This window comes from Penaeus chinensis, chromosome 18 (genome assembly GCF_019202785.1).
Source record: "Penaeus chinensis breed Huanghai No. 1 chromosome 18, ASM1920278v2, whole genome shotgun sequence".
Classification (NCBI taxonomy): domain Eukaryota; kingdom Metazoa; phylum Arthropoda; class Malacostraca; order Decapoda; family Penaeidae; genus Penaeus; species Penaeus chinensis.
In genome coordinates this window covers 9,441,981-9,456,980 of record NC_061836.1, presented here as the reverse complement: position 1 = coordinate 9,456,980, position 15,000 = coordinate 9,441,981, and the positions used below count along the sequence as shown (strand labels likewise).

Genomic DNA, 15,000 nt, shown 5'->3' with positions numbered 1-15,000 from the left:
ATCATCATCAGAAGTCATCCATGTGGCTGAATAGGGGACTGTCCATCACTTGTATTTCTACTTTACGTGTGTCCGTTCTTTTGGTCTCAAACTCGAAAATACCCTTCCTTTTAACACTGGGAATGCTCCTTCACTTTTAGTTTTAACTTTCTGTAAAGGGTTTTTCCTGATAACATTTTCTTTGGCATATTGTGAATAAGTTTTAAAATTATTCTTGAAGATCTGACTTCATATCCTTTTCACACATTTCTCTTGTACAAAATACAGTATCACAAGTACACACTGTTTTTTTTTAAGCCAAGGTAACTATTACTCATTATTGTATGTAACTGAAACAGGTTATGAACATGTTGGAGAGGGGGAGGTAGAGGGTGATAAAGAGAGAGAGACCTAGCTTATTATAGACCTCCCTCCGACATCCAAAGTACTTAATAAATCCAAACTACAGTATCCTATAACCTACGCTTCTCCAAAGGTTTCTAACACCTCCAACTTTCAACGGAGGATGCGGTTGTACTGTATTATATACCCAGCGCATCGACAAAGCCCTGTGTTTACATGTAAATCATCCAGATCTCTCCATTCTGTCTCGTCCTCTTTACCTCCCCTGTCGACCCCGCGATTCCACATTCACCACGATCACACACCCGTAGGCGAGGAAGAAGGTGAACTTGACCACAACATAGAGCACCCGGAAGGCCCAGTCTATGCGTGCTAAAGGTTCGTCGCCTTTCCACAGGTCCTTCGTCGCCAGGTCCGCCTCCTGGTTGCGTCTTAGGCTTGTGCACATCCTTATGTCCAGGTCCAGGAAGATGTGGTAGATAACCTGAAATGTGTATTTTTTCATCATCATCATCATCATTATTATTATTACTATAATCATCATAGTCATCATCATTATTAGTATTACCAATATCATCATCCTATTATCATTATCATTATTATCATTATTATCAATATTACTGCTGCTGTCATTATTATCATTATCATTATAATATCGATTATTATTATTATTATTATTATTATTATTATTATTATTATTATTATCATCATCATTAACATCATCATTCATCATATTCATCATATTCATCATTATTATGGTGATGATTATTGCCATTATAATTATTGACGTCACTATTATAATACATTATCATTATCATTATCATTAATGATACCATCATAATAATTGTTATCATCATCAACACCATCATTAATATTACTATCAATACTATCGGTATTGTCATCAACAGTAGTATCATCATTGTCTGTAATGTTTAAATTACCATTATCATTATCATCATCTTCACTGCCCTCCTCACCCCCAAGCCCACCTGTGTAAACATCATCGTGATGGCGAAGAAGCACCAGATATCGATAGCTTTGGTATAGGCCGTCTTCGGGAGGTCGTCGGAGATCTGCTGGTAGAGGGCGTAGAGCACCAGCAGCGTCGTCAGGGCCATCATAACACGCAGGTCGACGTTCTCTCGCTTGCAGAAGAGGGAGGCGTAGCTAATTAGCATAAGCATGACGGTGGGGAGGTAGGCGGAAGTGACGTAGGACCAGAAGCGGCGGTGGAGGGTGACCCCGACTTCCGCCACGCTGTAGTTTCGGAAGGAAGACCTCTGGATGCTGATGGTGTCGACTTCGTACTCCGTCAGGAAGGTCTTGGGGTGATGGAGAAGGGGTTGGTGGGTAGGTGGAGGGGAGGAAGGAGGAAGGGAAGGTAGGGTGAATGGCGTGTGCCTCTCTTTAGATTATTTCAGAGGTATTTCAGAGATATCGTTTTCATTGTGATTATGTTTCGATTAGCGTTATCTGTGAGTAAGCACATGATGAGTAAAATTAGGTGTTTTTCGTCTCTTATGTACACACATCAAAACAACACATAAACATAAACAAAAAATGAAAACATAAATATCTACCTCGCCTAAATAAGTGACTTCGAGGCGTCTCCAGTCTAAGAAGTCTATCCTGGCGGAGGTGAGGGTGAGGAGCAACTTGCAATGTTGAGTGTCGAAGGGGAACATCCTGAGGTCCATGTTGCATACGAAGGGGGCGTTCATCTTATGACTCAGTTGCAAAGGGTTTTTCATACCTTCGTATACCTTATCTTGGAATGAAAAATATAGACGTAAATATCAAATTACAGAGAATCACAAATAAAGAATTCGCATATTAAATTTTATTTCACAGATAAATAAGAGAAATATTAAATACATCCATCAGCTGTTTGCAGAAAAGGCATGAAAGATGCTTATTCATTCCCCAACGAAAAACATATTACGAATGACTTGCAATAATATCTTCACCAGAATCACAAACCAAATTATGACTACGTAAATTCTAAGTATATCTCCTTTTTGCTGTAATTCACGTGCAGCTTTTGCTAACCATGACAAACTTTCCTCGGGTCGTCCTCCTTCGGTTCTGAGTTCCTGGACACTGTCAGCACTTGGGTCGTCTTGTGAACCCTCGGGAAGTCAGCGTTGGTTAGCTCTATCGTTGGACTCCAGACTGCAGATGGCTTTTTCGAAGTGTGAATAATAAAAAAATCTGTGTTTGAATATACACTTACATATATACATACATAGATACAGACACATACACAAAAAAATGTGTGTGTTCATTACGATGAAAAGAAAGTATACACTTACATATATACATACATAGATACAGACACATACACAAAAATGTGTGTGTGTTACGATGAAAAGAAAGTATACACTTACATATATAAATACATAGATACAGCACACACACATAAAAGAATGTGTGTGTTACGACGAGAAGAAAGTTATTTCTTGTGCATATTACCTTGATATAGTTGATGTCAGCCAGCTCTTTGAGGTTCTGGTATTGAAGCCGGATGTCGTACCATGATAGAAATAAGGTGAAGTCTACCGTCAACTTCATATCTTGGACGTTGATCTTTACCAGAAAAAAAAAACGAAAAAAATAGATGTAGATGAATTTACCAATATACTATTAGTCGGGATAAAAAAAAAATATCTCTCTCTCTCTCTCCCTCCCTCCCTCTCTCTCTCTCTCTCTCTCTCTCTCTCTCTCTCTCTCTCTCTCTCTCTCTCTCTCTCTCTCTCTCTGTGCCATTCAATTTTCTGTAAAAATTGTCATGAACCATATCTATCTAGCCAACTAACTTCCAAAGATTATTAAACCTTAATAACAAAAAAAAGGTAAATAAAAAACAAATAAATACATGAATAACTAACAAACTACCTGAATGAGCATATGAACAAAAAAAATAAAAGTAAACAAAGAAAGAAACAAATAAATACAACAACAACAACGAAAACAGTGCATGGCCACAACCTCCGAAAAGGCATGCAGACTGATGGACAAGTTGACCCCCAGCGGCCCCCCAACATCCCCTCCCGGAGGCGTCAGCTGAGAGAGGTAGTCCTCGGGTAACAGTAGTTTATCGCAGCCGATCTCATCACTCTTATCGGGGCAGTCCACTCTCAGGTCGCACCGCTGTTCCAGGTCGATGCAGGTGCCGTCTTTGCAGCTGTATTCCCAGTCGTAGCAAGCGGACAGTCCCAGAGTTTTGAGAGATCCTAAGTGTAAGGGGAAGGATGAGTTAAAGGAGGATAAAGAGGTGTTTGTGCTTCGACCATAAGAATAGTGTGACATATGTACTGGAACTTATTTCTCCTAAGTTAACGTATGTACTAAATCAATCTATGGCTCATAATCAACTGTCAGATTTATCCTTCCAGTTACGTATAACAATCAGTCTAACATGAAACCTAGTCCTGTTTATTTCTTACCTTCTGGTCTGTCACACACTTCATAACTGGTGTTTAGTACCCACTCTCTTACGCCCAAAGGGTAGACTCCGGGCTGGGCATTATGAGTGGCTACTGTTCTGTTTATCCACATGTTATATAAATGCCACTTGTTACTCTCTTCTTCCAAGTAGATCAGGTACTTTGTGAAGCCTCTGAAGAAATAGAGGGTAGGGCTTTTAACTTAACTATAATTGAAAGATAATTGAGAACGAGATAGTGGTTGTGATGGAAACAGTAATAAACAAGTAGATGAATACACAAGTGAATAATTATAAGAAAATAAATGAGCAAATCAGCAAATTCTCTTAAACCTCCAACTCACTTCAGGAGAACCTTATCGCCCCGCCGCTGCTGCAGGGTGAACCAGGCCGCCTTCTCGTCCTGCTCACAGAGCCCCCTCATCCTCAGCACTAAAGGAGCCTCCTGGTCCTCCTCGCAAGCAACGCAGAATTTGTAGAGCGAACCACACTTGACGTCGTCCCACTCCTCGACGTAAGGAGGGACAAGCATGCAAGCACAATCGAGAGTCCCAGATTTGTAGGTGTCTTTGAAGTTCGTGTAGTTGAGCGGTTGGCCCTGCGGGGGGGGGGGGGGGGGGTTCTAACGTTATTTCTATTGCTACTGATATACGTGATGTTATTATTCATTATTAGTATCTTCGTCGTCGTGAGTGATATCATCGTGATCGTGATCGTCAACGTCATCTCCATCGTCGTCGGTATTGTCATCACACCATCGTTATCATCGTCATTGCCATTGTCATTGTCATTCACTGTCACTCTCATTGTCATTGTTGTCGTCATTGTCAATGCTGATCATTATCACAGTTACCATGACGATAATTATTACCGGCACTCACTTAACCACATTTAATCAAATATACTAATAAAGAAAGGAGCAGAAAAACTAAAACAAAAAAACAGCTGACCGCAAAATCCGTCCAGTGCCCTTCTTCCCCTTCGTCAGTCGCTGCGATCCACAGGAAGCCCTTGGCGTGGTTGGGCGGCTGACACACTCCCGCAAAAGGTTCGCTGATGTGATACAGGCGGGCGTTCTCCTCGGCGTCCTTCGGCAGAGCCATCTTGCCCTTTAATTTCTCACACCAGTGGATGGCGTCAGACTGGCTTCGTCTCTCGGGGAATACGTTTATGCGAGTTCTAAAAAATATATTTCAGTCAGAAAATGTAAAAAAAAAAAAAATTCTAGGATATATAATTTAGTAAAAAAAAAAAAAAAAATCAGAGCTATAGGAAATATATTTTAGTAAAAAAAAAAAAAAAAAAAAAACTATAGGAAATATATTTTAGTAAAAAAATCAAATAGCTATAGGGAATATATTTTAGTTAAATATTAAAAACTCTAGGAAATATACTTTAGTAAAAAAAAAATAGAAAACCTCTCAGAAGTTTATTTTAGTAAAAAAATCTAAGAGCTCTAGGAAACATTAAGACGGCAACATAAATTAAAAAAAAAAATATATATATATAAGAAAAAGGGCTAAGTTAGAAGACAGATAATCACTCTGGATCAGAAAGGGTTTTAAGAAGAAATGTTTTTAGTTCGATTAATTGATTCTTTTTATCTTTTATTTAGTATGAGTAATTAGTTTCCTCCATTGGCTAATGTTTCAAAAAGCTGATTAATTGCTCTGATATGTTCCCCCAAATATCAACCAAGTCATGAATCAGACAGACTATTCATCAAATACGAAAAAACAATAAAATCCAAAAAATAAACAATTAATCCCCCTTTCACCAACAGCATTTTCAGCATTAAACTCTCCAAAATTCACTCGATCCTTCCCGAGAATATAAATAAAATCACCAACAGTACTTTCAACATTAATACTTTTCCAAAATTCACTCGATTCTTCCCTCTCTCTTAATCCCCCAACTAAACAAGAAAATCCACAACGGAACACACACCTTTTCGTACAATAATCCACCCTGGACACATCCACTTCTTCCACAGGTCCCCTGAGCATCCACTGAGCGGAACTCCAGCCCACCAGGTCACCTTCGTCAGCGCCTACAGCACATGTTGCTAAAGACGTCACTTCGTTGGGTTCCAGGGCCCTTCTGAAGAGGCTGAGCGAGTGGGAGGAAGGTTATGAAGCTGTGATAAGATTAATGATAATATTGATATTAAGGATGATAGTGATGGCAATGGGAATAATAATAGTAGCAGTAATAATAGTAGTAGGAGTAATGATAACAATAACAACAACAATAGTAGAAGTAGTAGTAATAAAGATGATAATAATAAAAATAATAGTAATAATAATATTATCATTATAGATAATAAATATAATAACAATAGAAATAACAATGATTATAATGATAGTGACAACCATAATAATTATAATAATAAAACAATGATACTAAATGATAATGATCACAATAATAATTTAATAATTTTCCATCATATGCGAATACCCTCTCACGTACTTGAACCCAGTGATGAAACCCGAGAAGCTCTGCTGTTCTTGGTAACCTCCTTCGAGTAGATCTGTCTCCTGGCCAAGGACAAGCGATCCATTGAGAAAAATTCTTCTCTCTTCCAAACTTCCCTTCTGGTCGGGTTTGCTGTATATCCATAGGTCGGACGGGATGTTAAGGATGAAGAATTAGATAATATGATACAGCATTGAGGGGAATTAACGTATGGCATTGTGATGAATTAACATGATATGGCATTGCGGTGCATTAACATGATGTGGCATTGTGGTGAATTATTCAACATGATATGGCATTGTGATTAATTATTCAACATGATATGATATTGTGACGACTTAATCAACATGATATGGCATTGGGATGAATTAATCAACATGCTATGGCATTGGGATGAATTATTCAACATGATATGGCATTGTGACGACTTAATCAACATGATATGGCATTGGGATGAATTAATCAACATGATATGGCATAGAAGTGATATCTTCAATTACTGGAATAACAGTAAAGGAACTGCAGTAAAGCACCAAATATAACTGTTCTAAATAGATATGAAGGTTTGGATTCATCAGATAAGTCCCTTTCACGTTAACTTTAAATTTGTTGATACTCTATAAGGATGAGACTAAACATGCCTGAATCTGACTGACATATTTGTGTGTGTACCGATATATATATATATAATATATATATATATATATATATATATATATATATATATATATATATATATATAAATATATGTGTGTATATATATGTATATATATATATAGTATATATAATATATATAATATATATAATATATATAATATATATATAATATATAATATATATAATATATGTGTGTGTATGTGTGTGTGTGTGTGTGTGTGTGTGTGTGTGTGTGTGTGTGTGTGTGTGTGTGTGTGTGTGTGTGTGTGTGCAGGCCTTTTAGTGACTGCTCGGTATTGACGCAGATTTAGAAGCATTTATGGTCAATATTCAGGTTTTCCGCCAAGGAAACATGTCCATCTTAGAACAAACTACCTCGCAACTCCAAGCTGAGAACCACTTCTCGGGTTATTTTCAGGAGCTCAGAGTTCGAGGCCCAGAACGCCGTCACCTTTAGCGAGGCGATATAAATAAAACTTACGGAGCTATTTTACCACGATGGCATACTAAATTGCACTTAATAAGACACGGGGCCAACGAATATTTCATACGGTTCAAGGGCACAGATGTTAATACCTTTAGCTAGATTAATGAAGGAAGTAATGTGTCTGCCACCTTTGCTGTCGAGTAGTGAACGGTACATTGCTAATGCCAAAGGTTGGTCACCAAAAAAAAAAAAAAACGCTTGTATAATTTGCGTTTGATTATGTCCTCTCTGTGAAAAGAGTTCCGTTTACCTTGTAACCTCGAACATAATATGAAATACATTCAACACTAATTCTGCTCGACGGCATTTGCACAAATACTCTATTTACTATATACAAAACATACGCAGATACTAACCTTTTTTAAACAAAAAACTTTAGCTTACTAATATGAAAAATAACAACTAAGACGAAAACAAAAACACTGACCCATTGACGTAAGCAGCCCATGACGTGCCAACTACAACGAAGCAGAAATGGTACCACACGTCAGGTACGAAGGTGTGGTTCATCCAGCTGAAGAGGTACTTCCCACCCACGGCCAGAAATACGCAGTTAGGTCCTGTGATAGAGATGGTAGAGAGGATTAGGGAAAGTCAGGTAGTTTGGTACGCTGGTCTTAGTAACTTGTCGTTCTGTGAAGAGTTATTAGTGTTTGCTGTAAGTTAGAATTTCTATTTTTTATTATTCTTTGCTTTCTTTTTAATCTTAATCTATGTTTAGTTGTCAAAAAAAAAAAAAAAATGTTTGTCCTGATATGCTGAAAACAAATTCACGAAAGAAAATACATCAAGTAAACAATAAAGATCCTGTCACAGGATGTAAACACAGATTCGAATGAAAATAAATGAAACTTGAACGCAAGCCACACCTTTTTATATAGCTATTTCTCTCTTTCGAGACTGTTAACTTTGGCAATATAACATGAACAGATGATCAAACTCAGCAGGGCGCCCTTTCCGTCCCTCGTCTCGTTTCCCATCATTTTCATTATCGTAAAATCTCTCTGCTGAGCCCTTTGTTGATGCGAAGTGATTTCGTGTAACAGCGCATCGTTAGGGTGGGAGAGGAAGGGGGAGGGTACGTTACTCTATGTATTTATGCTGTATGTTTGAGTATGAAGCGTGCACACGCACACGCACACACACACAATATATATATATATATATATATATATATATATGTATATATATGTGTGTGTGTGTGTGTGTGTGTGTGTGTGTGTGTGTGTGTGTGTGTGTGTGTGTGTGTGTACATATACATACATATATAGATGAATAAGTATATACACATGTCTGTAACTATCTATCTCTATATATACATATATGCACATATATACCTACCTATCTGTCTATATTTATATATAAACTGTATATATACATTGGCATATACACACATATACACAAGTATGTATGTGTGTATGACATCTAAATAAGAGGGAAGGTCAACGATGGGAAATAACACAACCACAAATGTGAAGGAAATTGTCCTCAAATGGTAATGTGGAACCTGGACATTGTAATGATGGTGATGATGATAATGATAGTGTGTGAATGTGTATGTATGAGTATGAGTGTGAGCGTATGTGTGTGTGTGTGTGTGTGTGTGTGTGTGTGTGTGTGTGTGTGTGTGTGTGTGTGTGTGTGTGTGTGTGTGTGTACAGAGTGTATACGATTTTAGGAGCTGTGGGGCCCAGCTGGAATATCTTTAGCCGGCTTCGCTGATTCCCAGACAAGGCCTGTAGAATTACAGATCTGAATAGGTCTGTTATGGTCTTTACCATAAATAAAGACATGAACATGAATCAAGATACTGAGTATAGTAAAAGCCATTACAAAACCGCTCAATATAATATTATCAATTGTTTAGCAAATTATATTAGTGGCCAGCATTGATGGAAGCCAACTATAGGTAGTCAATTAGTAATTAGAAACAAAAATCGGCTATCGCTCTCTCTCTCTCTCTCTTTCTCACTGTGTGTGTGTTTGTGTATGTGTGCGTGTGTCTATGTGCGTGAGTATGCGTGTGTCCGTGATCGTTTGTAAGTTCCTCCACATGTGTAGGTAGGTAAGAACGTACACCCTCAACAGGCACCCACACAATCCATCCCCAAAACAAACGTACTTATCCCCATATTCAGTTCGTTGTTGTCTCGATCCGAGGTCGCGTAGGAGAACACGTAGGTCTTCTCCCTGAAGTGATGAACCTGGAGCCACGTGCACATCGTCAGCTCGCCCATCACTTCGGAGCCCCTGTCCACCTTCAGCAGCGCCAGGGAGGTCGTCACGAGTTCGTTGTTGGGCTGGAAGAAGAAGGCTCTCTCGGCCGGCGCTGGAGGGCCAGGGAGGTTGCATGGGGTCGTTATATTTTCGTTGGTGGAGAGAGAGAGAGAGAGAGAGAGAGAGAGAGAGAGAGAGAGAGAGAGAGAGAGAGAGAGAGAGAGAGAGAGAGAGAGAGAGAGAGAAAGAGAGAGAGAGAAAGAAAACGAACGGGAAAATAAGAGCAAGAGAGGGAATGACAGCGAGAAAAAGCATTTACCATCACAGTAAGGGTTAGATAGGAAGGGGGGAAAGTAGAAGGAAGCAGGTAACACAATAGAGAGAGAGATGGAGGGGGGAGGAGAGAAACGGAAAGAATTCCTCATTTATAAAAATAAAAAAAAATATACAATATATTTTTCTCACGACGGTAAAGATACATAGACAACGACATAGACGCGAGTATGAATATAAGTAAAGGCAATTAAAAAGCTGGGAAATCGTGCACTCACCTTGCCAGCAACATATTGCAAAAAATAAATAGCTGCACAAAATCTTCATCCTGGCAGGGGAACCACGGACCTGAAAGAAGAAAAATAAACATTTCCTTTTTCTTTCTGTCATTTAGAGGCAGACGGTTGCCAGGTGAGCGTGCGCGCTGGTCTTTATGTTTGTGTGTGTGTGAATGTATGTGCGTGTAGGCTCGTGGGTGTTTGTGTATGCATATATGCATGTAAGATGTACACAATACTCGTGTACGCATGCAGCACACTCACACATACGCGCGCGCGCGCACACACACACACACACATGTGCATATATATATATATATATACAAATACATACATATATGTATATATATATATATATATATATATATATATATATCTGTGTGTGTGTGTGTGTGTGTATGTGGATAGACAGATAGTGAGATATAGACAAAGATGTATATACTTGCATACACACACACACTCGATATTGCGTTCTCTGGTTCACGATTTTCAATATTTCATCGCACCCTCTTGTCACTGGTCTTGCCCTTGGCCTCCCTGTGTCAGCTGTTCCCCTTCTCAGCGTGCGTGCCATCCTGTCTTTTTACATATATTACCTGCTTACCTCCATTTCATCTTCTTAATGCTCCTAAATTTATTTCCGACTTTGGGCTGTTCCCTAAATCACGTTGCCATTATTCTTTCCCTAAGGCTGATTCCCATCACCAGCCTATCTATTCCTCCCTAAGCATTCACTATTTTTCTTTCTAGTAATTTGGTCGTAGCTCATGATTCTAATTCGTATGTTATGACGCGACGATGGGATTGGTAAGAAGCTTCTCTCTTTCGAAAAAGTGGCAAAGAAGCTCGCAATATTCGCAATATTTTACTATGGCGGGCGAAGGCACTCCGTCCCAGCTCTATATTCGTCGCTTAATTTCCGCTTCATAGGTTGTGTTTATTTGAATACGCTGCATTGGGGATATATATTCAACCATTACATACAACGCTCTATCTTGTACTGTACCTGTACCTCTTCAGTGATTTTTTTCTTTTTGTTCATCTTAATTTAAACATTTATAATTTTTTTTTACTGAAATCGTATATTATTTTACCGTTTTTTTGCGGGGAACTCTATGGTCGCTGTTCCATTTCCGCCTCTCCTTTGTTTACGAAAACCTTTTGGTACTGCTGTTCAGAATCATAACCGACCTAACGGCATACACAGTGATTTCCTACACAGATTCATTGTACTGAGTATGTCGCCGTGGCAATACGAACTTTTATCCCCTGCTACTTCGCCCTCTTAACCACCACCAAAAGTCATTCGCCCGGAATACCTCGACAGGGGATACAAGGTCAAGGGAAACAACTGCCGGAGACAGACGAAGGACGTGCGCGGTCGTGAACAGGTCAACAGGGAATTCAGCTCATTTCCGAGGACAGTGAGGCGGCGGAGCAGAAGAGGGTTCGGCAGCCCCTCTTGCTCCGGCGGCAGCAGTTTTACCAATCATATGTTAAGTTCTGAAATTGTGTGTGCATCTGTATGATGTATATGTGTGTGTGTGTGTGTGTGTGAGTGTGTGTTCACACACACATATAAATATGTATATATACATATATGTATATACACATATTATATATGTATCTAATATATAGTATATATATGTATACATAAACACACACACATTTATATATATAAATATATATGTATGTATACACATATATATACACATATATATTATGCATGTACACACACATATATGTAAGTGTATATACATATATATAAATGCATATATACATATATATATACATATACACAAGTATATGTGTGTGTGTGTACATATATATATATTACACATATGTATTATACCGTATATATATATATATATATATATATATATACATAATGTATGCACACACACACACACACACACGCATACTCTGTCACCCTAACTGGCGCAGGGAAACAAATCTCACCTCTTCTCTCCAGACTGCATTTACGTGACACCTAATTACCTCACCTTAGAACCTCGGGGCAGATAAGGACCACCTGTGCCATTTCCTGCCTGATCTCCAAAGCAACCTTTCTCAAAGATTAGTCAGGTGGTTCTGCTTGATGTCTGGGAGAGCGCAGCGCTGTTGTGTAATGCCTGTTAGTGGTGCATTCACACTGCTTGACAGGATGAGGAGGGAGTATTGTATAATAGCTGTACATTACTGTGATACTCTTCACATAGCAATGTCCTTGCGTAGCTTGTTTTTTCTCTTTTTGAACCGGTATATATTTTCAGATGCATTTTACATTCACATTTGATTGTGTGTGTGTGTGTATATATATATACATATATATATATACATATATATATACATATATATATACATATATACATATATCCATCTATCCATCTATCTATCTATCTATATATATATATATATATATATATATATATGTATGATACACACACGAATATGCCAACGGCCTTTTCATTGTATTGTTTCTTTATGTCTTTCGATACATTTTTTCTTATTCTTTCCTTCGTTGTTTTATTTACGTATACACACGCACACACACATGCGCATTCACACACACACACACACACACACACACACACACACACACACACACACACACACACACACACACACGCATATGCATACAAATACACACATGCTCGTGCGAGCGCTCGATATATGATTATATATATATTATATATGTATGTATGTATATATATAATATATATATGTATATATACATATATCTGTATGTATATGTATGTATATATAATATATATGTGTGTATATATATTGTATGTGTATATATATTATATATGTGTGTATATGATATATATATATATATATATATATATATATGTATATATATGTGTATATCTATATGTATATATATATATATATGTGTGTATATCTATATGTATATCTATGTGTATATCTATATGTATACATATTCATATATATGTGTGTGTACATATACATATACATACAGACATGTATGTATATATATGCGCGCGCACACACACACACACACACACACACACACACACACACACACACACACACACACACACACACACACACACATACACACACACATACATACACATACATATGAACGTACATATATACTATATATACTAAGTTTTCTGTTGAGAAAACAAAGCGAAACAGGCAGTAAACCAACAAAAGGCAAAAGTAATTATGTAGCAGCGATGTAATTAAAGTAGTGAGCCTCTGAGTGTCGGCAAATGTTTCCATTCCCTGACTGGAACGAGACAACCTGGGACTAATGGCTTGTCTGCGGAAGATGGAAGAAGGGAAGGCTCCGAAACATTTTCATGGCGACTTATTGTTTATGTGCTGTTGTTTTTATTTGTGATTATCGTTATTTCAACCCACGGATGGCAAGGATAGATAATTGCTGCTGTTGGTTATTGATTGCCTTTACATACAGATAGCTCCATAAGCGCTTAATCACAAAAGAGTCAGTGATTACTTCTACCTGTCCTCCCCCTTTCCTTGATTTTCGGAAAGATTCTTCCATATTTAATATTGCTACTGGTGTTGCTAATGGCATTATAACAATGATAATTTTAATAATGATAATGACAATAGTGTTAACAGCATAAGAAAAAAAAATCCAATGAACTGAAGGAAATTGTAAATCAGGGCGCACGAATTGGCTCCTTGGTGGTTCAGTACTTGTTTAGTCATCTTTTTGTAAGCAGAATTCGCAAAAGAATACTACAGTCGACAGTACCCAGTAGCAGTAGATTGAGATATATGTAAAGGTCATTTCTCTGGGAAGTGATTTAACAAGTGTTATTCAGTTTAGAATGATGAGTATTCTTGAGACAAACTTGTTTTTTCATTCGTTTTTGCCACTTTCTTGTTACGTCTTTTCAAAATGCATTATCGTGATCACACATTATATATGTAGCTTCATTGTAAGTATCTCGAGTGCTCTGTCGAGTGGCTCTGTGGTAAGTTTGACGTAAATTACCAAATCTAGTGGCAAAGCCTACTAAGGTCGCTCCGGTAAAATTTTGCTATAGTGAGTTGATCAGAGCAATTATGAAAATGGAGTCTATCCCTTGCGTTTGTTAAGTAACATATAGCGAGACAACTTTTTAGATATTAATGTTACGGCCGTGGAGGTTCTTCATGACTCTCATTAAGAATATTTAAGCGTTTGTAGCAAAGTTTTGGGACCGTGCCAGGACCCTAATTTGCGAAAAAAATATATTGACAATATTTCCAAGATCATGCAATCGAACTATTTGAGTAGTCGCGTAATGCATAGCTACATAGTAATATATACACCTTCCTGTATTAAATCTGCCTGGTTATATATCTTATTTCTTTTTCTTTAATAGCTGTATATCCCCCCACCTCTCTCTCTCTCTATCTCTCTCTATGTGTGTGCATAAATCTATATATACAGATAGATAGTTATATTCATACATGTATATGTATACATGCATATATGTTTGTATATACATGCATGTATATATGTATATATACATATGTGTATACATACATATATATAAAATTTATATAGACATAGATGTATAATATATATAATATATATGTATATATAAGTACATTTAAATGTATATGTATATATGTATGTATGTGTATATATGTATGTATAAATATTTATATATATGTATAAATATGTTAATATATATATGTATATATATATGTAAATATATATATATATGTATATATATGTAAATACATAGAAATGTATTTATATGTAAATATATATGTATATATATGTAAATACATATATATATGTATTTATATGTAAATATATATATATGTATCTA

The 15,000-nt window shown here is 37.2% G+C and overlaps 1 protein-coding gene across 1 annotated transcript in view; it reads right to left on the bottom strand.

Moving 5' to 3' along the window:
* LOC125034759 overlaps positions 1 to 15,000 on the bottom strand; it is an 18,850-nt gene that overhangs the window by 1,273 nt on the left and 2,577 nt on the right. The window contains exons 2-15 of the mRNA XM_047626702.1: positions 10,175 to 10,244; positions 9,529 to 9,735; positions 7,834 to 7,966; positions 6,257 to 6,394; positions 5,735 to 5,896; positions 4,738 to 4,966; positions 4,132 to 4,385; positions 3,789 to 3,961; positions 3,331 to 3,575; positions 2,815 to 2,928; positions 2,392 to 2,524; positions 1,923 to 2,110; positions 1,332 to 1,664; positions 1 to 826 (exon numbers count right to left, since the gene is read on the bottom strand). The exon at positions 1 to 826 is cut by the window's left edge and continues 1,273 nt beyond it. Of these exons, the coding sequence (XP_047482658.1) occupies positions 599 to 826; positions 1,332 to 1,664; positions 1,923 to 2,110; positions 2,392 to 2,524; positions 2,815 to 2,928; positions 3,331 to 3,575; positions 3,789 to 3,961; positions 4,132 to 4,385; positions 4,738 to 4,966; positions 5,735 to 5,896; positions 6,257 to 6,394; positions 7,834 to 7,966; positions 9,529 to 9,735; positions 10,175 to 10,223 (2,586 nt within the window). The 5' untranslated portion in view covers positions 10,224 to 10,244 and the 3' untranslated portion in view covers positions 1 to 598. The remainder of the gene's footprint in view (positions 827 to 1,331; positions 1,665 to 1,922; positions 2,111 to 2,391; positions 2,525 to 2,814; positions 2,929 to 3,330; positions 3,576 to 3,788; positions 3,962 to 4,131; positions 4,386 to 4,737; positions 4,967 to 5,734; positions 5,897 to 6,256; positions 6,395 to 7,833; positions 7,967 to 9,528; positions 9,736 to 10,174; positions 10,245 to 15,000) is intronic.